The 27,590-nt window shown below is 45.1% G+C and overlaps 1 protein-coding gene across 1 annotated transcript in view; it reads right to left on the bottom strand.

Moving 5' to 3' along the window:
* lcat (lecithin-cholesterol acyltransferase) overlaps positions 1–26,118 on the bottom strand; it is a 44,409-nt gene extending 18,291 nt beyond the window's left edge. Inside the window, exons 1-7 of the mRNA XM_070896828.1 lie at positions 26,075–26,118; positions 25,680–25,708; positions 24,913–24,996; positions 16,242–16,398; positions 9,238–9,353; positions 5,551–5,646; positions 4,068–4,292 (exon numbers count right to left, since the gene is read on the bottom strand). Of these exons, the coding sequence (XP_070752929.1) occupies positions 4,068–4,292; positions 5,551–5,646; positions 9,238–9,353; positions 16,242–16,398; positions 24,913–24,996; positions 25,680–25,708; positions 26,075–26,118 (751 nt within the window). The remainder of the gene's footprint in view (positions 1–4,067; positions 4,293–5,550; positions 5,647–9,237; positions 9,354–16,241; positions 16,399–24,912; positions 24,997–25,679; positions 25,709–26,074) is intronic.
* Between the last annotated feature and the right edge of the window lie 1,472 nt (positions 26,119–27,590).

Genomic DNA, 27,590 nt, shown 5'->3' with positions numbered 1-27,590 from the left:
ACCCGTTTATTCCTACTCTCTGTTTCCTGTCAGTTAACCAATTTTCAATCCATGCCAGTATATTACCCCCAATCCTGTGTGCTTTAATTTTGCACAGGAACCTCTTATGTGGGACTTTATCAAAGGCTTTCTGAAAATCCAAATGCACTACATCCACTAGTTCTCCCTTATCTATTCTATCAGTGACATCCTCAAAAAACTCTAGTAGGTTTGTCAAACACGAATTTCCTTTCATAAATCCATGTTGACTTTGTCTATAATCCTGTTGATATTATCTAAGTGTGCCGTTACCACGTTTATAATAGACTCTAGCATTTTCCCTACTACTGATGTTAGACTAACCGTCTGTAGTTCCCTGTTTTCTTTCCCCCTCCTTTTTTAATTAGTGGGGTTACATTTGCCACCCTTCAATCTGCAGGAACTGTTCCATAATCTATAGAATTTTGGAAGATGACAACCAATGTATCCACTCTTTCCATGGCTACCTCTTTTAGTATTCTGGGATGCAGATTATCAGGCCCTGGGGATTTCTCGGCCATCAGTCCCATTACTTTCTCCAGCACTATCTTCTTACTAATAATCATTTCCTTTAATTCCTCTTGCTCACTAGACCCTTAGTTCCCCAGCATTTCTGGGACGTTATTTGTGTGAAGACAGAACCAAAGTATTTATTTAATTGTTCTGCCTGTTCCTTGTTCCCCATTATAAATTCTCCCATTTCTGACTGTAAAGGACCTACATTTGTCTTCACTAATCTTTTTCTTTTTATTTACTTTTAGAAACTTTTTTTAGTCGGTTTTTATTTCTTTGCAAGTTTACTCTCATACTCTATTTTTCCCCTCTTAATCAATCTCTTGGCCCCTTTTTGCTGAATTCTAAACTGCTCCCAATTCTCAGGCTTGCTACTTTTTCTGGCAACCTTGTTTGACTCCTCTTTGGATCTAATACTATCCTCTTTTGTTGGCCATTTTCCTTTTGTGTTTTTGTGCCTGAAAGGAATGTATAACTGCTGAATTCATGCATTCGTTCCTTAAATGTTAGCCATTGCCTAGCCACCATCATGCCTTTTAATGAATCTTCCCAATCTATCATAGCCAATTCATTCCTCATATCTTCGTAGTTTTCTTTGTTTAGATTTAGGACCCTAGTTTTGGATTGGACTACTTCACTTTCCATCTTAATAAAGAATTCAATCATGTAATGGTCACTCTTCCCTAAATTAACCCCTTCTCATTGCACAATACGCAATCTAGGATAGCCTGTTCCCTAGTAGGCTCCTCAACATACTGGTCTAAAAAACCATCTCATACACACTCCAGGAATTCAACTTCCACAGTATTATTACTAATTTGGTTTGGCCAAACTGCATGTTATAAAACCCAGTTCTCTCTGCATTGGTATTCTCTAAATTCGACCTGATTTTGCAAATAAATTTGGTTTGTGAGAATAGCCTGTCAAATTTCTGGTGTGTGCGCAATAGTTTCTGCCTATCTGAAGCAATGCAGCAGGAGGCCAAGCCGTTATCAACAACATGAAGGAAGCCGGGATAATTGTTAGTCCCCATGTGCACAGACAGGAACCATCATAGGAGATATTGGTGTAGAAGGGAAAGTCAAACTTGAATCAACTGCCTATAGACTCATATAGTCTATCGTATTTGGAACATTTTCATTTCGAGCCATGAAAGAACACAAGAAATAGGAGCAGTAGTAGGCCATTTGACCCCTCGAACCTGCTCCGCCATTTAATAAGATCATGGCTGATCTGATCATGAACTCAGCTCCACTTCCCTGCCCACTCCCCATAACCCTTTATTCCCTTATCGCTCAAAAATCTGTCTATCTCCGCATTAAATATATTCAATGGCCCAGCCTCCACAGCTCTCTGCGGCAGAGAATTCCATAGATTTACAACCCTCTGAGAGAAGAAATTCCTCCTCATCTCAGTTTTAAATGGACGGCCCCTTATTCTGAAACTATGCCCCCGAGTTTTAGTTTCCCCTATGAGTGGAAATATCCTCTCTGCATCCAACTTGTCGAGCCCTCTCGTTATCTTATATGTTTTGATAAGATCATTTCTCATTCTTCTGAACTCCAATGAGTATAGTGCCAACCTACTCAATCTATCTTCATAAGTCAACCCCCTCATCTCTTTAATCAACCTAGTGAACCTTCTCTGAACAGCCTCCAACACAAGTATATCCTTCCTTAAATACGGAGACCAAAACTGTACTCAGTACTCTCAGGTGTGGCCTCACCAATACCCTGTACATTTGTAGCAGGACTTCTCTGCTTTTATACTCTATCCCCCTTGCAATAAAGGCCAGCAGTCCATTTGCCTTGCTGATTACTTGCTGTACCTGCATACAAAAGACACCAGGGAGTAGATTTTCAGGGGGTAAACTTGACGTAGATCGGGTGCCCAGTATAGAAACTGTCCGATCTTCATTGATGTCAAAGGAAATGTGAATTAGGTGGTTTCTATAACCGGGGTGGGGAAGGGAAGGGGAGTGGGGGAGGGGCATCCACAACATCTGTTTAACACCTGGGCAGCAAGTTGAAAATCTGTGCAATAATCTGCTTTCTATCATTCTATTGAGCAAGAAAAGACTATCTGGATTCCGTTATCCCTCAACCAACATCACTAAAACTGATTAGCTGATCATTATTACATTGCTGTTTGTGGGAGCTTTCTGTGTGCAAATTGGCTGCCGTGTTTAGGGCTTTAGATTCCTGAGGCAATGGGATCATTTCTGGGGGAGGTGGGACCTATACAAGTCGGACGGGTTGCACCTCAACAGTGCCGGGACCAATATCCTCGGGAGGATTTGCTAATGCTGTTAGGGAAAGTTTAAACTAGCTTGGCAGGGGAATGGGAACCTCATAGTAGATTCAGAAGGGAGAGAAGCAAAGTTGGAAATGAAAGGTGGAAAATTGGTAAACGAGTTTGGAAGGCAGACGAAACAAAGGCTAGAAAATTGACAACAAGGGAGCTTGGCAGTGCTAAATGGTATATACTTTAATGCAAGGAGTCTGGAGAATAAGGCAGATAAGCTGAGGGTACAGATAGACATGTGATATTATAGCTAGTACTGAGACATGGCTGAAAGAAAGGCAGGAATGGCAGCTCAACATTCCTGGTTACAGGATTTTCAGACGGGATAGAGAGGGGGTTAAAAAAGGAGGGGGGTTTGCAGTATTGATTAAAGAAACAACTACAGCTGTGAGAAGGGATGATATGGGTAGAACTGAAGTACACACAGAGGGCAATCATACTGCTATAGACCCCCAAATAACAGAGCAAAAATTAGGCAAATTTCTGAGAAGTTCAAAAACTATAGAGCAGTAATAGTAGGGGATTTCAACTACCCTATTATTAACTGGGATAAAATTAGTGTGAAAAGTACAGAGGCTGCAGAATTCTTAAAATGCATTCTGGAGAACTTTTTTAGCCAGTATGTAGCAAGCCCAATAAGATACGGGGTGGTTCTGGACTTAGTTTTAGGGAATGAACTGAGCAGCTGGAAAGGGTATCAGTAGGAGAGCATTTTGGTGGTAGTGATCATAATTCAGTTAGATTTAGGGTAGTTATGGAAAAAGACAAAGATAGACCAGGAACAAAAGTTCTAAATTGAGAAAAGTCAATTTTACTAAACTGTGATGTGATTTAGCCAAAGTGGACTGGAAACAGCTACTGGGAGGTAAATCAGTGTCAGAGCAGTGGGAGGCAGATAGTGAGGGTTCAGAGCAAGTATGTTCCCTTAAAGAAAAAGGGTGGGACTAAGAAATCTAGAGCCCCCTCGATGTCAAGGGGCATGCAGGGTAAGATAAAGAAAAAAAGGGAAGATTATGACAGATATCGAGGACTCAATACTGCAGAAACCCTAGAGGAGTATAGAAAGTGCAGGGATGAAATTAAAAAGGAAATTAGGAAAGCAGATTTTTACAACATATTTTCCAACTGCATGATGACAGAAAACAAGTTCTTAGGTTTTATCGTTTCATTTACAGCTCCATCCCATACATGGGACTTTAAAAGCAGAATAAATATACATAAAGGATTGATACCTGAAGCAAGCGCGGCGAGAGATTTAACGCTTCCCCCCCACGGAGCTCCGAACGAGATGAATCCGTGAATGAATTTGTCTTTCCATTCCTGCGGCTGTTCGTTTAGGAAGTGCAAGATGTACAGATTGCCCATGCTGTGGCCCAGCAGGTAAACAGGCTTGCCATAGGCCGCATGCATTTCCTCAATCATTTTCTTCAGTTTGTCAAAATATTCCTCTTGCTCATCTGTCAAACAGAAAGTGCCAAGTGTTACAATTGGCAGCAACACTTGACATTAGCGCTCCAGTGTACTGTTTCAGGGCTTGGTAAGGACGGAGTTTATGTCTATGGCTTTTCACCCTGTGAAGAGCAAAACTAGAGGCCATCAATATAAGATAGTCACCAAGTAATCAAATAGGGAATTCAGAAGGAACTTCTTTACCCAGGGCGTGGTGAGAATGTGGAACTCGCCACCACAGGGAGTGGTTGAAGCGAATAGTACAGATGCATTTAAGGGGAGGCTAGATAACCATATGAGGGAGAAGTGAATAACAGGTTACGCTGATAGAGTTAGATGAGGAAAGACGGGAGGAGGATCGTGTGGAGCATAAACGCCGGCATGGACTGGTTGGACCGAATGGCCTGTTTCTGTGCTGTATAATCCCATGAGTTACTAGTCCCATCCTTGCTGCTGGATACAGACCAGGGGTTAAGTTAGTCCCATCAGTAATTTGAGAAAAAGAACATTTACTAACAAGAACCAGTTTTCCTTTTTTGTACTCAGCTTAACTTTTTTTGTAAAGTTAATTGACAGGAGCAGATTCATCGCTTCGTTGTTTCCCCAGAGAATAGGTCACCCAATTCCATTCTGACACAATCCTCATGGCATTGGTATTGGTGGAGGCCTGAAAGCAGGAGACTGGCATAGTGACGATAGTTTGCGGTGGAGAGACCACGGGAAGAGGAACAGGATGAGAAAATTAAAAAAAATGACAGAAGGTTAACTTCAACATTCTTTTTAAGTTAGAACCTGGTAGGAGGAAGGAAGGAGTTCATTGTTTTTTATTTGATAATAACAGGAGACACTGTTTCCATTGGCGGGAGGGTCGGCAGCCAGAAATTAAAATAATTGGCAAAAGAACCAGAGCGAAGATGAGCAGAACCTTTTTTAACACAGTGAGTTGTTATGGTATTGAATGCACTGCCTGCCTGAAAGGATGGTGGAAGCAGATTCAATCGTAATTTTCAAAAGGGAATCGGCTTTTACCTGCACAGGAAAAATTTACATGGCTATGGGGAAAGAGTGGGGGAGAACAAATTGGATAGCTCTTTATAAGAGCCAGCACAGACATGATGGGCTGAATAGCCTCCTTCTGTGCTATAATATTATGTGCTGAGCTGCCACTAAAGTCTACCTTCAGAATTCAGTGGTAATATTTTTCACCTGGTTAGCATTTTGTCGGAAGAGCAATGGCTTGACAAGGTGTCCATTATCTGTACTCACATGCTGCCACCCTCCAGTCATAAGGGGCCGCTCGAACGGTCTCATCACGAACATAGCCCACATTTACCAAGAACTGCACCAACGTGTGCAAATATCCTGTCAAAACAAAACAGCAGTTTCTGTACACAGGGAACTGCCCAACATGTCCAACATATACCTGATTAATAAAAGGTGAGGTAGATTTTCAACCTGCCGTCCGGGCATAAAACTGGCATTGTGGATTTAAATGGAATTCTATAATGGGCGCCCTTTCTACAGCAGTTTTACCCTTCGGGCAGCAAAATTCTTCATGGCCTGAAAGGAAAATGTTCCAAATTATGATAGAATATGGGTCTGAAATTATGATTAGACAGTTGGCTCAAGCTTGGCTTTCTCTTTTGTAGTCTTGCTTATGTTTTGCGTTGTATTGCCTTGTATTAGAGAACACCAGAGGCGAAGCAGCAGAACATAGACCTAATAAAGAGCAAAGTATGGACCTACTAAACTGCAAAACATGGGCCTAATAAATAGCAGTGCTGAAAGCCACCTCAATGAAGATCTTCGAAGTTTGTATTTCACTGTGTATATAGCAACACATGATGGGTCAGGGGAAGATTCCCTCTGTGCAGTATCCGCAGCAAAATCATAAACGGGTCCTTTATAAATAGTCCACCCTCTTCTCTGTCCCCTTAATCCCAAGGTGGTAAGGCTCACCCATTCTTAGATTCTACCCTCCTTTTCTCCAGACCCACCACAGCAACGTAGAGCTCAAGAGAAGGAAGATGATGACGAGGAGCAGGAAGAATGACAGAGACACAACATCCTCCTTGTGAACTATGATAATGAAGAGGGAGATGAAGGTGATGAAGTCCAACTCTAGCCTATCCTTGAGTTCCTGCAGAGATATCTTGCCTTGTCTTCCACTGCCCCCAAACTTTACCAACTTGCATCCTGTGTCAATTGCTTCTTCACTCACATCGACCAGCTCAAATATTTTCACATGGGGTGGGGTGGGGGGAATTAGATAGTATTAGTGAGGATGTGGCATCGGATGATTCACAGAGCACGAGGGAGCCGGAGGAGTGGGAAGTGGGTGAGGATGTGCCACCTTCCCAATGGAGGCTGTGGAGAGGGCTGCCTGTTGGTTTTGGAGCTGTGGGGCCCAGATTGCATGGGTACTCACCTGAACAGGAGGAGGATCGAGGAACATTATACCTACATGCAGGCTGCAAGGTCAGTCTCTGAGGATCTGCGGCAACTGATAGTGTTCAGAAAGAGTAGGGTGGCACCTGCTCATTTTGGGCTTCATTATAATATGATAGAATGTCCTCTGACATTGAGCTTTGATATTTATGGAGGTTAGAGTCGTATACAAAAAGGCACACTTATTTGGTGCTAACTTATTCACTCAGGCGATGATTATTCAAACGTTCATGTAGAGACAAAGAGATATGTTGTCATGTTGTATGGTGGGTAGTGGATTGAGGGATTGTCCTTTTATTTATAAATGGGGGAGAAGGAGGTGAGGCTCTGGTGTCAGAGGTAGACTGCATTACACATAAAACTTCCATGCTAAGATGTGATCTGATGCCCCTCGCAGCAGTTACTGAGGAGCCCTCTGATGCGGGCGATTGTGATGCTCTCCTCCATGTCGTTCCAATGGTCTCGACCCCGGTGACGTCAGAATCCAACCCTTTTTGTATGGCAATGTTGTGCAGGGCACAGCAGGCTACATGATCTGGAGCATACTGCAGAGCCCCTCCTGACCTGGCCAGCAGTGACAGCATGCCAGTAGGATCCCCATGGTCCTCTTGATGACCACTCTTGTAGAGGCATGTACCTTGTTGCTCCTGTGTAGATGACTACTAGTGGGAGTTGTTATCTGTGGGAGCAGGGGGCAGGCTTTGTTATTCAAAAGTCATCCGGTGACGTGATTTTCTTCTCTGAATCGGCACCATAGCTCAGGAAGGATATGTTGGCCTTAGAGCGGGCTCACTAGAATGACGGAGGGTTAAATTATGAAGACAGGTTTTATAGATTTAGCTTGTATTCCTTGAGCTTGGAAAATTAAAGAGTTTAAAATGATTAAAGGATTTAAAGGGAAGATAGTGAGAATCTATTTCCACTGGTGGGGGAAGTCCAGAACAAGGGGGCAAAACCTTAATATTAGACCTAGGGCATTCAGGGGTTATGTCAGAAAGTACTTTTTCAGACAAAAGGCAATTGAAATCTGGAACTCTCTCCCTCAAAAAGCTGTTGAGGCTGGGGGTCAATTGAAAAATTCTCAAAATTGAGATTGATAGATTATTGTTCGGTAAGGATATTAAGGGATATGGAACCAAGGCGGGTACATGGAACCAAGATCCAGACCAGTCATGATCTAATTGAATGGTGGAACAGGTTTGAGGAGCTGAATGGCCTACTCCTGTTCCTATGTTCCTAAGACATCAGGGGCCCAAAATTGGTGGCCTTACCGCCCACTGCCTCCGGCTGCTGCCGAGTTTTTTAGCCGCTCTCCCCTCGGTGGCAGAATCCCCCCCCCAGGTCTGCATCCGGCAGGAGGGGAGTCCCGCCGGGAACCGCCCGCTGACGGCCTCTGGCGGCCAAGTCACGTAAGTGATCTCCCGCCCGCCGAGCTGTCATATTGGTGCGGGTGGGAGTCAGCGGAACAGGGGGAAGGACCACTGCGTAGAGGCAGGTCTAACCCCAACAATAAGTAAGAAGACCTGCAAAAAAAGGTTAGTGAACATTTTTTTATTTTATTTCTTTCAGGGTTTTACCTGTATGGGGTACTCTGAAAGTATTATGGTGTTTTTTTTAAATTGTGAATATTTTTATTTTTCAGAGTTCCCCCCCCCTCCCTGGGCCCGACTCAATCCTCGGCGGCACTTTGGCGAGGAACGCATTTGCCACCGAGATTGGGAGATCCCGCCTGCTGCCGCCCAGATTGAAGGCGTAAGCCATTATTTGGCCGTCGGGCGGTCCTGGGGACCAGGATCTTCCTGGCAAAGTACCGCCTGGTCTCTCGCCGGCCATCAGCTGTCGTTTGGGCGGCACTTGGGCTGGCCTTGGCTTCCAACAAGTTCAGGCCCCAGGTGTAAGATACAATAGGGATATGATCAGAGGGGAGTTCGCTATGGGACATATACATACACTGCGCTTGTACCCAATATGGGAGCGCAAGGTGCCCTAATTCTGCAGCTGCAGTTTTATCTATTACAATGAGGATGAGCGCAGAATACTGAATGTTAGAGGGGAGGAGAAGAGCTGACGTGGAAGGTAATGGAATGATGGTCATGAGAGTAAATGCTGACCCAGTAAAAGAATGAGAAATCTGACTCTGGAGTGATATACGAACTAGAAAAGTCTGGTTTAGACAAAGAGAGGAGAACTAACAATCCTAAACAAATTATCCGGTCATTATCATATTATTGTTTGTGGAAGCTTGCTGTGCGCAAATTGGTTGCCGCGTTTCCCATATTACAACAGTGAATACATTTCAAAAAGTATTAATTGGTTATAAAGTACTTTAGGATGTCCTAATGTCGTCAAAGGCGCTATAGAAATGCAACTCCTTTCTTTCTTTGCAGTGGATCCCTTATTCTGCAGCAACACTGTACAACTCCAGAGTTACAGAATTCAAGGTGCATTAATTACGAGAGGAAGCTTTAGAAAAATTACAACGTTTGCCAGCTTTCCCAACCAAACCTGCCAGTTTCAATGGATCCAGATATTCCACGGAGTAGGTCTTCCCAAAACCAGGAACACGGATCTCCACCCCAGGTGCATTGGAAGTTTTCTGTGATGTCCGGTTGTAAACAAGTCTAAGAAAGATTCAATTGTGTCAAATGCTAAAAACAAATGAAACATTAACACAGTAAAACAAACTGCATGCAATCCTCGACAGAACTGACCTGTGTGCATTGGGTTTATTGCAGTAGATTTTCAGGAAGGCAAATGGAATGTTGGCCTTTATTGCAAAGGGGATAGAGTATAAAAGCAGAGAAGTCTTGCTACAACTGTACAGGGTATTGGTGAGACCACACCTGGAGTACTGTGTACAGTTTTGGTCTCCTTATTTAAGGAGGGATATACTTGTATTGGAGGGATTTCAGAGAAGGTTCAGTAGGTTGATTTCTGAGATGAATGGGTTGACTTATGAGGAAAGGTTGAGCAGGTTGGGCCTATACTCATTGGAGTTTAAGAGGTGATCTTATTGAAACATATAAGATACTGAGGGGGCTCAACAAGATAGCTGCAGAGAGGATGTTTCCAATCAAGGCGGAATCTTGAACTAGGGGGCATAGTTTCTGTTATGTATGGAGAAAGAGTCAGATGGAACACTGTGAGCTCAAAGTAAAGTGTGACCGTAGTCTTTTATTTCAGGTCACCAGAGTGCTTCTCCAACCTGTGAGGCCTCCTTAAATACCTGTGCTCCCAAGAGATTACAGGATCCCTTGGGACTCCAGGGGATGAGCGCTCTGGTGGCTGTACAGAGTAAATATAAGTTTACATATATAACAACACTCCCCCCCCCACCCAAAGTCAATAGTGTAACTATTTACAATGTGAGTCGATCAGGGGCCCTTCTTGCCCTGGTTGATCGTCTCGGTGTGAAAGCTGGTACTGTTGAATCATTTGTTGGGCCCTCGCTGGGCTGATGTGCAGCTGGCCTTGCTGGGCTGCCTGGTGTGTTGGGCACTGCTGGGCTGCTGTGGATGATGGGTTCTGCTTCGTGGTCAACCGTGGTGTCGGTAGCCACTGGTGTGTATGTTGGGGGTCAAAAAAGGTAGGGTCCAAGGTGGGTTGATCAGGATAGTCCATGAACCTGAGTTTGGTTTGGTCCAAGTGTTTCCGGTGAATGAGTCCATTTGAAAGTTTGACCCGAAACACCCTACTCCCCTCTTTGGCCACAACAGTGACAGGAAGCCACTTGGGACCTTGTCCATAATTCAATACAAATACAGGATCATTGATTTCAATCTCGCATGACGCATTTGCGCTATCATGGTATGCACTTTGTTGAAACCGCCTGCTCTCTACCTGTTCATGTCGATCGAGAGCCTTGTCTTAAGTGCTCTTTTCATGAGCAGTTCAGCAGGTGGGATCCCAGTGAGCGAGTGGGGTCTCGTGCAGTAGCTAAGCAGGACTCGGGATAGGCGAGTTTGCAGTGAGCCTTCAGTTACCCTCTTCAAGCCTTGCTTGATGGTTTGCACTGCTCTCTCTGCCTGACCATTGGACGCTGGTTTAAATGTGACATATTTGGTCATGAATTCTTTGAACTCAGCACTGGTAAAACATGGCCCGTTGTCGCTCACCAGGACATTGGGTAAAGCGTGAGTGGCAAACATGGCCCGCAAGTTTTCAGTAGTGGCAGCGGACGTGCTAGCCGATATTATCTCACATTCAATCCACTTGGAATACGCGTCTACAACCACAAGGACGGGCCTGCATGGTCAACGTGTACCCTAGACCACGGTTTGGAGGGCCAAGACCATAAACTTAGCAGCGCCTCCCTGGGTACATTGCTCAACTGCGAGCATGTATTACATCTGTGAACACAGGACTCTAAGTCCACATCCATACCAGGCCACCACACGTGAGATTTGGCTATCGCTTTCATCATTACGATGCCTGGGTGGGTACTGTGGAGGTCATTGATGAAGGTGTTTCTGCCCTTCTTGGGGACCACTACTCGATTGCCTCACAGAAGGCAGTCTGCTTGTATAGACATTTCATCTTTGCGCCACTGGAACGGCTTTATCTCTTCCTGCATTTCCACTGGGACACTGGACCAGCTCCCGTAAAGCACACAGCTTTTGACTAGAGATAATAATGGGTCCTAGCTTGTCCAGGTTTTGATCTGCCAGGCAGTAATGGGTGATTGCTCACTCTCAAATGCTTCCATAACCATGGCTAGATCTGCGGGCTGCACCATTTCCACCCCCATGGTGGGCAATGGCAGTCTACTGAGAGCATTGACGCCGTTTTCTGTGCCTGGCCCGTGGCGGATGGCACAGTTGTATGTAGACAACGTGAACACCCATCTCTGGATGCAGGCCGTTGCGGTGGTATTTATCCCTTTACTCTCGGAGAACAGGGATATAAGTGACTTATGGTAAATTTCCAATTCGAATTTTAGCCCAAACAGGTATGATGCATTTTCTTTACCCCATAGACACACGCTAACGCTTCTTTCTCAATCATGCTGTAGGCTCTCTCAGCCTTAGACAGCCTCCTGGATGCATAAGCAACCAGTTGCAGTTGCCCGAAATCATTAGCTTGTTGCAATACACACCCGACGCCATATGACGACGCATCACATGCTAGTACCAAACGCTTACATGGTTCATACAACACAAGCAATTTGTTTGAGCATAACAATTTTCTTGCTTTTACAAAGGCATTTTCTTGGCTTTTGCCCCAAACCCATTCGTCCCCTTTTCATAGTAAGACATGCAGTGGTTATAACAGTGTGCTGAGACCTGATAGGAAGTTACCAAAGTAGTTTAGGAGTCCCAGAAACGACCGCAGCTCCGTCATGTTCTGTGGCCTCAGTGCGTTCTCGATTGCCTCCATCTTTGCGTTGGTGGGCCTGATGCCGTCCGCCGCAATCCTCCTTCCCAAGAACTCCACTTCAGGCACCAGGAAAACGCACTTCGAGCGTTTTAACCTGAGCCCCACGTGGTTGAGTTGACTAAGAACCTCCTACAAGTTCTACAGATGTGTTCCGACCTGTGACTAAGATGTCATCCTGGAAGACCACGGTGTGGGGGACCAATTTCAGTAAGCTATCCATGTTTCTCTGGAATATTGCTGCCGCTGATCGGATTCCAAACGGGCATCTGTTATAAACAAAAAGACCTTTGTGCGTGTTGATGCAGGTGAGGGCCTTCGATGATTCCTCTAGTTCCTGCATCATGTAGGCTGAAGTCAGATCCAGCTTCGTGAACGTCTTTCCTCCCGCCAGCGTTGCAAAGAAGTAGTTGGCCTTTGGTAGTGGGTATTGGTCCTGCAGGGAGAAATGATTGATTACTTTGTAGTTGCCACAGATTCTGATGGTGCCGTCTTCTTTGAGGACTGGGATGATAGAACTGGCCCACTCGTTGAACTCGATCGGTGAAATGATGCCCTCTCTTTGCAGCCGGTCTAGCTCGATCTCTACCCTTTCTCTCATCATCTATGGTACTGCTCTCGCCTTGTGATGGATGGGTCGCGCCCCCGGAATTAGGTGGATCTGCACTTTTGCTCCTTGGAATTTCCCGATGCCTAGTTCGAACAGCGAAGGAAATTTGTTTAAGACCTGGGCACACCAGGTGTCGTCAGCAGGCGATAGCGCTCGGACGTCGTCCCAGTTCCAGCGTATCTTTCCCAGCCAGCTCCTGCCGAGCAGCGTGGGACCATCGCCCAATACCACCCAGAGTGGTAGCTTGTACAGTGCTCCATTGCAGGTGACCTTTACGGTAGCACTGCCGATTACAGGAATCAGTTCTTTTGTGTAAGTTCTTACTTTCGTGCGAACTGGAGTTAAGACTGGCCTTGAAGCCCTGTTGCACCACAATCTTTCGAAAGTCTTTTTGCCCATGATGGACTGGCTCATGCCCGTGTCCTGCTCCATTGACACCGGGAGTCCATTTAGTTCAACATTCAGCATTAGCGGGGGACAATTTGTGGTGAATGTGTGCACCCCATATGCCTCTGCCTCCTCGGTCTGAGGCTCTGGTTCGTTGTGATCCTCCGTGGATCTGTCCTCCTCTGCAACATGGTGGTTTGCAGATTTAACAGGATTTGCAGCTCGCCTGCACAATCATTGTCCCATTGTTCCACAGCCCTTGCAAACGTACCCTTTGAATCGGCATGAATGGAAACGATGATCACCCCCGCAGCGCCAACAAGGTGTTAATGGCCTTGTATTCATCACCCTTGATGGTGGACTCAGACATCTGGGGACGTTCAGCTGCAGGTATGTGTGACCTGCCCTGTATGTTACGATTCAAAAACAACATCACTTTGTTCATAGTACTTGTAGCAGCACTTGTGTGCTGAGAGATTTGCTTCGTATTGTCACTTGTGGCAATGAACGCCTGGGCTATCGCTATGGCCTTACTCAAGGTTGGGGTCTCTACAGTCAAAAATTTGCGAAGTATGGTTTCGTAGCTAATGCCAAGTATGAAAAAGTCTCTGAGCATGTGCTCAAAATGTCCTTCAAATTCGCAATGTCCTGCAAGGTGTCTTAGCTCGGCGACATAACTCGCCACTTCCTGGCCTTCAGACCTTTTGTAGGTGTAGAACCGGTACCTCCCCATCAGAACGCTTTCCTTCGGATCAAATGCTCTCGGACCAGTGTGCACAAATCGTCGTACAATTTCTCTGTGGGTTTCGCTGGAGTGAGCAGATTCTTAATGAGGCCATATGTTGGTTCCCCGCAGAAGGTGAGGATGATCGCCCTTCGTTTGGCAGCGTTCTCTTCCCCTACTAGCTTGTTGGCCACGAAGTATTGGTCAAGTTGCTCCACAAAAGTTTCCCAATAATCTCCCTCCGAGAATTTCTCCAGGATGCCCATTATTCTCGCTATCTGTATCTCATCGCCAGTTGTTATGTATGGAGAAAGAGTCAGACTGAACACTGTGTGCTCAAAGTAAAGTGTGAGCTTAGTCTTTTATTGCAGGTCTCCAGAATGCCTCTCCAACCTGTGAGGCCTCTTTAAATACCTGTGCTCCCAAAGGATTATGGGATCCCTTGGGACTCCAGGGGATGAGCCCTCTGTTGGCTGTACAAGGTAAATACAGGTTTACATATATAACAGTTTCAGAATAAGGGGCCGCCCATTTAAAACGGAAATAAGGCGGAATTTCTTCTCTCAGAGGGTCGTAAATCTGTGGAATTCTCTGACCCAGAGAGCTGTGGAGGCTGGGTCATTGAATATATTTAAGGTGTAAGACAGATTTTTGAATGATAAGGAAGTGAAGGGTTATGGAGAATGGACAGGGAAGTGGAGCTGAGTCCATGATCAGATCAGCCATGATCTTATTAAATGGCGGAGCAGGCTTGAGGGGCCAAATGGCCTACTTCTATTTCTTATTTAATGTTCAATTTGCCACTCGAGTGTTAAGCTGGCGTTGATGAATGGAAATTGGACCTTTTTTTATAATGGGCGCCCGATCTGTAACACTAGTCGTGATCCTGGGCAGTAAGTTGAAAATCCACCTCTGTGTGTCCAAGGATTTCACAACTTCTCTAATTCAGGAATTAGTAGCATTCCTTGGGGTGAGATGGGATCCTTTTCCCATCTCCTTGATTTCTGTTCAGTTCTATTAAACAAATTATAATTTTAATCTTTAATAGAAGAAAATTATTTTTTATAGCAGTCTTGACATGGTGTCTCAGTAGTTGAAAGATGCTCCCTTAAGCAAATGGAATTCTGGGTGCAATGGAGTCTGAGATATAGGCTGAGAATTTACTTGAAGGTTCTCCCATTGGCCACCGTAACATTGCCGTAATCCTGTTTTCTTGTTGAGCTAGGGTTCCCGCCCAAGTTCAGGAGAATCCCCAGGAATCCATAGTGGCAGTTGGGTTCATTTTAACCGAACCCGCCCATTGGGAAGCCCATGGGATCGGGTGTAATGGTGGTTTTACACCCTGCCCAATATTCCTTCCCCATTCCCTCGCATTTTTATTGTAACTTTACTTCTCATATATAAAACCTGTTCTACCTTTTCTATAACCTTTTAAAATTTAAAATACTTCAGTCAAATTTCTTTGCAAACTTTCAGGATCTCATTGTCCACTTTAAAGATAAGATTTAAATCCAATAGATTGACTTGATACAGGATTGGGTGATGAGGTGAGAGTGTTGTTGTTTTCGTATCTTCACAGTCTTCTCCTGGAGAACAGTGTGAAGTAGTGGAAGGTTTTGCAGGCTGATTAACAGTCTGACAGGCCTTAACGTTAACTCTCCTCCATGGCCATAACCATCTTTATACCAGCCGATAGGGTGGTTAGTCCTATACGGTGGGAGGGTTTTATGAACTCCCACAGCCCATACAACAGTGTCTGGGGGGGGAGTTGGGGGGCACGAGTATCCCACTGGGTCAACCCAGAAATCAGAACCCGAGCCTTCGCTTGCCGAATCTGTCTGGAGCGGGGTTCAAACACTGGACCTTCTGACTCAGAGGTGGGAATACTATTACAAGGCCAAGGGACTCAAGCCACTATTGAAGGGACTGCCCATGGAATGAATCTCCGATGCATTGTCCCTGTATAACGGCACACTCATTTAAGAAGAGGCAAATAAAGCAAGTATAAGAGAATGAGAAAGTAGGAATGCATGGGAGTTCTGGTCCGGCTAGAAGTGACTCCTGTTGGTTGATCCATGGTAGCACTGAGAGTGCCCATCGATGGAACCACTGATACCTGTCAACGCCAATCCAGAGGAATCAACAGCATGCAAATCCTGTACTGGCCGAGTACTCGATAGATGGACGTGCCATTGAGATTTCAGTTCACAAAGAAACCTAATCACTCATAGCTTTTAGTTTAAATTTAAAAATTCATGATGTTCATTCCCAGATGTCAGAAATTTGGTCTGAAAACTGTGCACTGGAAAATCCCCAAATTGCACAACTTACAAGTGACTTCTGGCGTGAGAGGCTACACAATAAAAAGTCAGGTTGCTAAAAAAGAGACTGGCAGCCATGGCGAGACTACACTACCTGATATTATCTAACCAGCAGTCGATTCCAATAGGCAGGAACATGTTCATGTTGAGCCACAGTGTGAAATAATGATTGCTCCTCTTCATGCAGAGCCAGTGGACTAAAGAAGGTTTGTTCAGCTTCGCTTCCAGACGATTGCCCACATGTCCAGGCACTTGATAAAACAGAAAGACCACAGAATTATTGCGAGTCATTTAGTTACAATACCTTGAGGTAGACTTTCAGCTTGTTGCCTGGGTGTAAAAGTGCCGTTGCCTGTTTACAGAAAACGCCCGATCTGCATCTCCATTGACATCAATGGAATTGAACATCAGGTGGTCTTTGCATCTTGATAAAGTGCAACATCCCCACTGGTACCTGGGAATCCCTGGCCCAAGACCGCCCAAAATGAACAAGAGCATCCGGGAGGGCGTTGAGCACCTCGAGTCTTGTCGCCGAGAGCATACAGAAATTAAGCGCAGACAGTGGAAGGAGCGTGCGGCAGACCAGGCTCCCCTCACACCCTTTGCTTCAATCACTGTCTGCCCCACCTGCGATAGAGACTGCAATTCCCGCATTGGACTGTCCAGCCACCTTTAAAGTGGAAGCAAGTCTTCCTTGATTTCAAGGGACTGCCTGTGATGATGATGATGGTCTCTGTGTCGGAAAGCCAATCTCTCATGGCCATTTTACACCCGGGAAGCAAGTTGATAATCTACTCCCCATTGTTCATTGCAATTGGAACTCAAGTTTATCAGACTGAAGAAAACATGCAGCAGGTCTCTCAGTGAGAGGTACCGGAAAGAAAATGGCCTCAGCCTTTGACAGCTGAACAACAGAAGAAACTATCGGTCAATTGGATCATTTCTCTTCCATTTCTGACAAGAAGAATACACGCTTGTATAAAGAGGAACAGACCAACAGGGCCACCAAAACTGCTCCTGCTCAGAACTTAAAATAGAAGAAAAGCATCATAACATATTTGACATTGCAAGTTACTAAAAGAACAAAGGAAAGCGTCGCCACCAACAGCCAAAGCACACACACAAAAAGATCTTTAAATCGTTCATTCCACCGGGCACCCTTTAGTTTCTTCTCAGAATTGACCTGTGTACAGACTGAGTTCTGAATATTGTCCCGGAGCTGATGGCCTAAAATCTCCATTTGGATAAAAAGGGGGAGGAAGTTGAAGAGTTTACTTTGGAAACAGAGGGGGAGAAATTTCTCCCCTTCGCTCCTGTTTTTTGGACAGAAATTTTAGCCCAAGCATGAAGCAGCTGACTTGAGATTGAGATTTTCATCCCATCGGCCTTCATACACAAGATCTTCGCTTCAGTAGCTGTTTTACACAGCAGGCCCACCCACATGGGCCTGTACACCATCACCCACCATGTCCTCTGCATTAATTCCACGATCATGCATTTGATTTGATCTGCTGATACCTTATTCAGAAGAAAACTCTTTGGACAAAGATTAAATAAAGCACAACCAAATCTATTAGACCTATCTATAAGCCATTACAACACAAAGCAAAATACTGCTGATGCTGGAATCTGGAATAAAAACAGAAAATGCTGGAAATCTCAGCAGGTCAGGCAGCATCTGTGGAGAGAAAGCAGAGTTAACGTTTTGGGTCGATGCCATTACTCATTCTATGCCGTGTTTCCCCTTTCAGAGAATCATAGAACCGTAGAATTTGACAGCACAGAAGGAGGCCATTCGGCCCATCGTGTCTGTGCCGGCTGAAAAAGAATCTAGCTTAATCGCACTTTCCAGCTCTTTGTCCATAGTCCTGTAGGTTACGGCACTTCAAGTGCATATCCAGGTCCTGTTTAAATGTGGTGAGGGGTCCTGCCTCTACCACCCTTTCAGGCAGTGAGTTCCAGACCCCCATCACCGTCTGGGTGAAAAAAAGTTCTCAACTCCCCTCTAATCCTTCGACCAATTACTTTAAATCTATGCCCCTGGCATTGACCCCTCTGCTGAGGGAAATAGGAACTTCCTATCCATTCTATCCAGGCCCCTCATAATTTTATACACCTCAATTAAGTCTCCCCTCAGCCTCCTCTGTTCCAAAGAAATCTACCTCAGCCAATCCAATCTTTCCTCTTAGCTAAAATTCTCCAGTCCTGTAAATCTCCTCTGTACCCTCTCTAGTGCAATAACATATTTCCTGTAATGTGGTGACCAGAACTTTACACAGTACTTTAGTTGTGGCCCAACTAGTGTTTTATACAATTTAAACATAACTTTCCTGCTCTTACATGCTAAGCCTTGGCTAATAAAGGAAAGCATTCCGTATGCCTTCTTAACCACCTTATCTGCCGGCCGTGCTACCTTCAGGGATCTGTGGACTTACCCGCCAAGGTCCCTCTGTTCTTCTACACTTCTCTTTATGACAACATAACTTTTGCATCTTCGAGAACTTGAGCTAATGCTCCCTCTAAGTGCTTCCCATTGGGAATAGTAAATGAGGTGACAGGCTGCTGGATGTCAGTGTGTGTATTTGGGATTGAGGCAACCCTGCATCTCCTTGTACAGCAACAACAGGCAAGTGCCCAACCTGCACTGACCATATATCAGGGCGCTAGGTTGTGTTACAATGATTTGGTGTGTGAAGCCCTTTTACAATATAAGTTGCTGTTTGAAAAGTGTCTTGTAAGAGTGTGGGCATGCATGGTAAGCAATGAAAAAGCTATAAAGTTGTCTGAAAGCTTGATATTGGCCAGTGGTAAACATGTAACGGACTGACAGGCAACACATTATGGCATATATACTTGTGCCATCTACCTGGAACTGTTGGGCAGCCTTAACTTGACAGCATCCTTAGGATCTGGCAACTTCTTCTGTATCTGTCCACTGGATAGTGTATATGGCTTCTGGTGTCTACAGCACTAATCCAGGCCAATGGGTCAATGCTGCACTGCCCACAAAACCTGGGGACAGATGCAGAGAGTGATGTCAGACCTTAAGGAAGTTTCCAAGTGTAATATATTTGCTTCGTGGATTCTTTGCTTAAGAATTCATAGCAACACATTGCTATTAAGAGCTAGTTGGTTTATAGATCACATGGATGAACTTCAACAATTGTACATCCCTGTCTGGAGTAAAAATAAAACAGGGAAGGTAGCTCAACTGTGGCTAACAAGGGAAATTAGGGATAGTGTTAAATCCAAGGAAGAGGCATATAAATTGGCCAGAAAAAGCACCAAACCTGAGGACTGGGAGAAATTTAGAATTCAGCAGAGGAAGATAAAGGGTCTAATTAGGAGGGGAAATAGAGTATGAGAGGAAGCTTGCAAGGAACATAAAAACTGACTGCAAAAGCTTCTATAGATATGTGAAGAGAAAAAGATTAGTGAAGACCAACGTAGGTCCTTTGCAGTCAGAATCAGGTGAATTTATAATGGGGAACAAAGAAATGGCAGACCAATTGAACAAATACTTTGGATCTGTCTTCATTAAGGAAGACATAAATAACCTTCCGGAAATACTAGGGGTTCGAGGGTCTAACGAAAAGGAGGAACTGAAGGAAATCCTTATTAGGTAGGAAATTGGGTTAGGGAAATTGATGGGATTGAAATCCGATATATCCCCAGGGCCTGATAGGCTGCATCCCAGAGTACGTAAGGAAGTGGCCCTAGAAATAGTGGATGCATTGGTGATCATTTTCCAACATTCTACTGACTCTTGATCAGTTCATATGGACTGGAGGATAGCTAATGTAACACCACTTTTTAAAAAAGGAGGGCGAGAGAAAACAGGGAATTATAGACCGGTTAGCCTGGCATTGGTGGTGGGGAAAATGTTGGGAATCAATTATTAAAGATGAAATAGCAGCGCATTTGGAATGCAGTGACAGGATTGGTCCAAGTCAGCATGGATTTATGAAAGGGAAATCATGCTTGACAAATCTTCTAGAGTTTTTTGAGGATGTAACTAGTCGAGTGGACAAAGGAGAACCAGTGGATGTGGTGTATTTGGATTTTCAAAAGGCTTTTGACAAGGTCCCACACAAGAGATTAGTGTGCAAAATTAAAGCACATGGTACTGGGGGTAATGTATTGACGTGGATAGAAAACTGGTTGGCAGACAGGAGGCAGAGAGTCAGAATAAACGGGTCCTTTTCAGAATGGCAGGCAGTGACGAGTGGGGTGCCGCAGTGTTCAGTGCTGGGACCCCAGCTATTTACAATATACATCAATGATTTAGATGAAGGAATTGAATGTAATATCTCCAAGTTTGCAGATGACACTAAGCTGGGTAGCGGTGTGAGCTGTGAGGAGGATGCTAAGAGACTGCAGGGTGACTTGGACAGGTTAGGTGAGTGGGCAAATGCATGGCAGATGCAGTATAATGTGGATAAATGTGAGGTTATCCACTTTGGTGACAAAAACAGGAAGACAGAATATCTTCTGAATGGTGACATGTTAGGAAAAGGGGAGGTGCAACGAGACCTGGGTGTCATGGTACATCAGTCATTGAAGGTTGGCATGCAGGTACAGCAGGTAACTTAGCATCCTCCTCACAGCTCACACCGCTACCCAGCTTAGTGTCATCTGCAAACTTGGAGATATTACATTCAATTCCTTCATCTAAATCATTGATGTATATTGTAAATAGCTGGGGTCCCAGCACTGAACACTGCGGCACCCCACTCGTCACTGCCTGCCATTCTGAAAAGGACCCGTTTATTCTGATTCTCTGCCTCCTGTCTGCCAACCAGTTTTCTATCCACGTGTTGGCCTTCATAGCGAGGGGATTTGAGTATAGGCGCAGGGAGGTCTTACTGCAGTTGTACAGAGCCTTGATGAGGCCACACCCAGAATATTGTGTTCAGTTTTGGTCTCCTAATCTGAGGACGGATGTTCTTGCTTTTGAGGGAGTACAGTGAAGGTTCACCAGACTGATTCCTGGGATGGCAGGACTGAGATATGAGGAGAGACTGGATCAACTGGGCTTGTATCCACTGGAGTTTAGAAGAATGAGAGGGGATCTCATAGAAGTATATAAAATCCTGACGGGATTGGACAGGTTAGAGGCAGGAAGAATGTTCCCAATGTTGGGGAGTTCCAGAACCAGGGGTCCCAATCTAAGAATAAGGGGTAAGCCATTTAGGACTGAGATGAGGAGAAACTTCTTCACTCAGAGAGTTGTGAACCTGTGGAATTCTCTACCACAGAAATTTGTTGAGGCCATTTCATTAGAGATGGCCCTTATGGCCAAAGGGATCAAGGGGTATGGAGAGAAAGCAGGAAAGGGGTACTGAGGTTGAATGATCAGCCATGATCTTATTGAATGACGGTGCAGGCTCGAAGGGCCGAATGGCCTGCTCCTGCACCTAATTTCTATGTTTCTATTTTAACAAAGGTTTAACAATCACACTACACATTACCAGTTCACCAACTAGGCTCACAACTGCATACCTCATCGTGGATGATCTAGAGTTAACTGACTGGGGTTTTATTGAGTCTTGTGAACATCACGTGACTGGCGAAGTCACTCACAATGCAACAGCTCTACAACTCTTTTGGGGGGGGGACAAATAAACATTAGATCGAGTGCCCCCCGATCTGGGGGACACTCCAGACACTATTAACTGCCCTCTTTTTTTTTCGGGGGGGGGTTTTTGTGATTTTTGGGGGGGGCATTAAAACCATATAATTTACAAGTGCCCCCTATAAAAGGGGAGGGGGACACTAAAACTGGCAAATAAAACAAATTAGCAACAGCTCTACAAATCTGTGAGCATACTCACAGGTGCATAAAGTACACCAAGCTAACATGCTAAACTACTGTCCCCTAAGGACGACGTCCTGGAGTGCCAAACAGAGCGAGTATCCTCACATCCTCACACGGGTGTCAGCCGTGGCTCAATGGGTGGCACCCTTGCCTCTGAGTTAGAAGGTTGTGGGTTCATAATCCCACTCCAGAGGCTTGAGCACAAAAGTCTCGGCTGACACTCAGTGCAGTACTGAGGGAGCGCTGCACTGTTGGAAGTGCTATATTTTGGATGATATATTAAACTGAGGACCTGTCAGCACTAAGTTAGACGGAAAAGACCCGTGGCACTGTTTCGAAGAAGAGCAGGGGAGTTATCCCCGGTGTCCTGGCGAATATTTATCCCTCAATCAAGAGCACAAAAAAAGATTATCACATTGTTGTTTGTGGGAATTTGCTGTGTGTAAATTGGCTGCATTACAACAGTGACTGCGCTTCAAAAATATTTAATTGACTACACAGTGCTTTGGGATGTCCAATGGTCATGAAAGGTGTTATATAAATGTAAGTCTTTCTTTTTTCTTTTCATTCAATTCACGCAGCACCACATCCATTTTGCAATCCGTGTTCAGTTCTCGCACTGCTCCATCAGTTCATCAGTGATTCTTTTTCCTGTTTCCACCAATTTCAGATCACTCAAAAAGTTGTACCAACCACTTTTTGCTATCAGCTTTATTTTTTCTGTCAGCCACTTTTTGCCCTCCACAATGTGGCCATTCCCCCTTTGGTGGCCGCATTACTCTTTAAATGGCAGCAGCAGCTCTGTGAGAGCTCGGCCTGTGTCATGCCCACTGCAACATCTAACAGGACGTGAACTTTGATCCACCATTTCTTTTAAAAACAACATTCAAGTCCGCTGCAAACATCGTGTGATGTCGGTACAAAGGTAATAAAAATGACCATGATCTTTGATGCTCTATCATATCATGACTGATGCTCTCAAAACAGTAGCAGAATACTAGAAGCCAGACCATATGTGTGAGATTATAATCAGGTCTTTCACTCATTACGTACCCAAATTGAAGACAAACAACTGATCCTGATCACTTCAGTGCCTAAATTGGGGCTAGTACCAGGCAAATGAAAATAAACTGTTTACGGGGTAAATCACAACTCAAACCAAGTCCAAAGTGTCCAAAGTCTAAATACATTGCACTTCTCTAAAACGAACCACTTATATTTATATAGTGCCTTTCCCGACTACCGGACATTTCAAAGCACTTTACAGCTAATTAAGTACTTTTGGAATGTAGTCACTGTCGTAATGTGAGGAACATGTCAACCAACTTGCACACAGCAAGCTCCCACAAACAGTAATGTGATAATGACCAGATAATCAGTTTGTTTGTTATGTTGATTGAGGGATAAATATTGACACTGGGGATAACTCCCATACTCTTCTTCAAAATAGTGCGATGGGATCTTTTACATCCACCTGAGAGGGCAGACGGGGCTTCAGTTTAACATCTCATCTGAAAGACGGCACCTCAGACAGTGCAGCACTCCCTCAGTAGCACACTGGACTATCAGCCAAGATTTATGTGCTCAAGTCCCTGGAGTGGGACTTGAACCCACAACTTTCTGACTCAGAGGTGAGTTGCTATCCACTGAGCCACAGCTGACACGAAAACTCTATTGCTCTACTCTAAAACTTAACATGCACGATGATGAAAATAATTTTTTATTAAAAAAAACTGTACTTTCCCTCAGCCACATTGTTAAATGTTACACAGCTGAACATTTCACAATCAGGACAAGCAATGTGAGATTGCTTTACAATGGGATTGCTACAATCAAATCCAATAATCGAGCAAATTAAATTTGGATAATCTATTCACTATAAACAGCATGGTTTATCAATCAGGAGTATGGGGAAAGGCCTCTGTCACCAGGATAGGTGCCGCTCATGCCAGCCTCACACTAGCAGTCTTACACAGGGGCAAGAGAGGCTCTTGGAGTGGCTCCGGCTGTTCGGTGGCACATTAGGCAGGTGCCACTGCTGCGCCTCGATGGGAGCTGGGCAAATACCTCAGTTGTCTCATGAACTTGTCCCCACAATTTGAGAAGGGATCGTGGGAAGGCCAAAGCGGAGGGTGTGAGTCCTGCTCTGCTGCACATTTGCCACCGTTCAGGAGTTTTGTGGAATTTCCACATTCCAATATTACCATCCAAATAAATTATAACTTAACAAAGGGCACGAATTCCACTAAAACGAGTGAGTGTGGCATATGCCCGACACACACGCGTGGGCTAGACTTTCAATTTGTTGCCCAGCCCTAAAACTACTGCTGCCCATTATAGACAGCACTCCATGATTTCAATTGAAATGAAAACCGCGTCGATCCAGCGGCAAGTTGACAAGGTCACTGCTACCGAGTTATTTTTTCGCATCACATCTCCCGTAGGGTATTCCGTTTTTTTGGTTTAAGTGCCAAAAAGCAATACGTGGGATAACTCAGAACTGTAAGCCTCTTTCAAAACTCTTGCTACACCCTCCCTTCTGAAATCGTGCAGGAATGGGCCTTACTGGCACTTCGGAAATGCTAACAGCGAAGAAGCAGCAAGGCTGGAGCTGACCTGCTCGTCCTGGGGCCGAATAGATGGATTTGTTGGGTTTGTAGTTTCCTCTGACTGAATGCCAGCAAGTGTCTGTACAGTCTCTCCAAAAATATATATAGTATTAGGCAGTCCCTCGTATCGAGGATGACTTGCTTCCACACCAAAAATAGATTAGTTCACAGGTGTTTCAATGAGGGACCTGACAATCTAGGTCCCGAACTACATACTAAAGGGTGGAAGATGCCTGTGCATGGATTCTTTTAACATGGTGCACACCAGCCACTCCAATACTATATCACACAATTGACAATATTTGATCCCCTGCCCATGCCCCATTAGTTCTGCTTACCGATGACCAGGGGTGGGAGTTCGCTCTGTATTAAGTTTGCATCTTCAGGACCTATCGGTGGAAACAAAACGTTGATGAGCCAAAGTGCTGTTGAATCGGATGCCGACAACTGGATCGAGAGAGCCACCAAGACCAGGGAGAGGACAAAACTCGATCTCATTTTTTGCTGCTCCCTCTCAGTCTGAGAGGATCTCACTGGGGACAAGCAGAGCTTTCAAGGTCCTGACGCTAGCAAGTCAGATAGTTCAGGCTGAGTAAATACTCCGTGGGCTGATACCCATCCCTCTGCCAACAATGCATTTCAACTCTAATCTCAGACAGAACAGTTCTGCAAATGGAGAAGGGCAAAAAAAAACAAGAACATCCCAATTAATGAGTGAAGGAATTCTGGAAGAAAAAAAATAGCTTTTCCGCTTGTGTATTGGAGTATTTTATGTAAATGACTTACATTTTGTCGAGGGCCTTTCACGATCTCAGAATGTTGCAAAGCCAGTAAATTACTTCTGAAGTGTAGTCACTGTTGTAATGTAGGAAATTTTAGACCGGACTTGTATACATTTTAAACCAGACTTGCATTAGCCTGTGTGTTGTGAACTATTCCAGTGCTGTCACTGTGTGGATATTCTATCTAGTATACGTGAAACACAGTGGACAACATTTTAATCGGGAGGTGGGTTAGGAGCAGGGGTGAGGGGTGGGGGGGCTAAGAATTGGTCGGGAAACCGATTTGCATTTCAAACCTTGGTTTCCCACCCGCAGCTAGAAAGATGGAGAGGAGGGAGGGATTGATTGGGGCCTAGGGGACGCGGGGGGCGGTGTGTGGTCAGCATTCCTTGCCTTACTTTAGTTGGCAGATTCCCCGAGGCCTGAGAAACCTGACCAGCCACATTAAATTTGAAATTCTGGTTAAATCTGAGGCATGCTAACCTCATTATAATATTTAAATTGCCGAGCCTCCCCTTTCTGGGGGCAGTTTGGCTGCCCATCCTCCGATAAAACCGGAAGTAGGCGGGTTAGGGTCGAGATTCAATTTTTAACGTTTTAACCTCCCACCCGACCCCAACCCACCCATTTTTTGGTGTTAAAATTACCCCCTATTATTCATATGCAGCTACGAAGACATATTGGGGCCGAAATTCAGCCTCCTGTAAAGGCCGTTTACCGCCGGAAAGCAGCAGCCACGTGGCGGAGTCGAATGGCCGCCATTAGCGAAATTCTCCTCGGTGATTTTTCCGGCGGTCCCCTCTCCTTCCCGGCTGCTGCCGATCCCTCCTAAGTGCGTCATCAAAGGGAACACCGCCGATCTCCTGCACTTCAATCGATATTCAGCACAAAAAATCTTCGGGCCGCCGAGCAGTGTTCCCGACAGCTTTTTCTGTCGGTGCACCTTGTTGTCTGTGTGTGGGACTTGGCCGCGTGACGGCCATTCATGGGGAGGGCACACCGCCGCAGCCGCCATTTTACTTTTCTGCCGGTCGACTTCCAGATCGACCCGACAATTATGCCCCTGGGGTTCGGGCGGGCCGCCAACAGGCAGCCTAGCACCCCCTCTTGGGTGCCAGGCCACTGGCCCGGCTGAAACCCTCCCTGGTGGCCTGGTGGATCGAACTAAAATCTTCGCAGAGCTCGCAGCGGCTCTCCCCTTTAAGTGAAGGGGAGGGAAGTGGTGACGCACACGTGTCATGACATCATCAGCGCCAGGCTGATGACTGACAGTGGCGGAGACTCCGTCCCGCCTCCATTTTCGCCCCCCTGGAGTGCTCACAGCTGCACTACCGCCCCCATTATGACCGACTTCCGGTCCACCTGAAAAAAAATGACAAAGTGTTGAATTTCACAAAAGAGTCCACCCCATCCACCACGGCGGGAAAAACACTTCAAAAACGGTAGGTGCGACCCGTTTTGGGCGGACCTGAATTTCTACCCCATAACCTCTACGGGCGACAAGGGCTTCCCTCCCTGTGATGTATTACATGAAGTAGGAAGATTATATAGAGTTTCCAAACAGGATTATTGGAAAACGTGCCTGCACCATGGGCAATATATATCAGCACACACAGACAATATTGCAACAATATAACAGCACCTGGAATGTTTTATTTGAGAATGCACTCATCCATCTCCCCCAGTGAGGCCGGAAGTGTGAATAGTGCAGAAATGTCACATGGTGTAGGAGGGAATGCTCTCGTGCAGCTGCAACAGAGGCACCTTGTTAGATAGAGTAGAGGGAGCCTTCACACCATATCAAACTGCTACCCCTGATCCAGGACTACTTGGGCCCCCACAAGTGTTCCCAGCATGAACGTCCCTCATAATGAACACAGAATTCACAATAAAGTACAGTATATATAAAGATATTTTTTGTTGAATGGACTTTAACGGCAAAACCATAGTGATCTCATGTTTCTCATTAATTACTGTGCTTCTTTTCTGTTCTGTATATTTCTCACTCTCTCCACCTTTCACACACTTTCGCTCTCATTCTCTTTCTCCCCATATATTTCACTCTCTTTCTTTATAACTTCCATGCCAAGGCTCTCAGACACTCTGGCCTAGGAATGTGAACACGCCATGCCTGTTGTTCAGGCACAAAATAGGCAGCTAAGCCTCCAATATGGCGAGCAGTAAGTACGCACTCATTACAAGCTGAAAGTGTGCCATGTGTCACATGGGTATAG

This window comes from Pristiophorus japonicus, chromosome 13, assembly GCF_044704955.1.
Source record: "Pristiophorus japonicus isolate sPriJap1 chromosome 13, sPriJap1.hap1, whole genome shotgun sequence".
Taxonomy (NCBI): Eukaryota; Metazoa; Chordata; class Chondrichthyes; family Pristiophoridae; genus Pristiophorus; species Pristiophorus japonicus.
The sequence above is the reverse complement of the archived record's forward strand: the minus strand, read 5'-3'. Positions and strand labels throughout refer to the sequence as shown.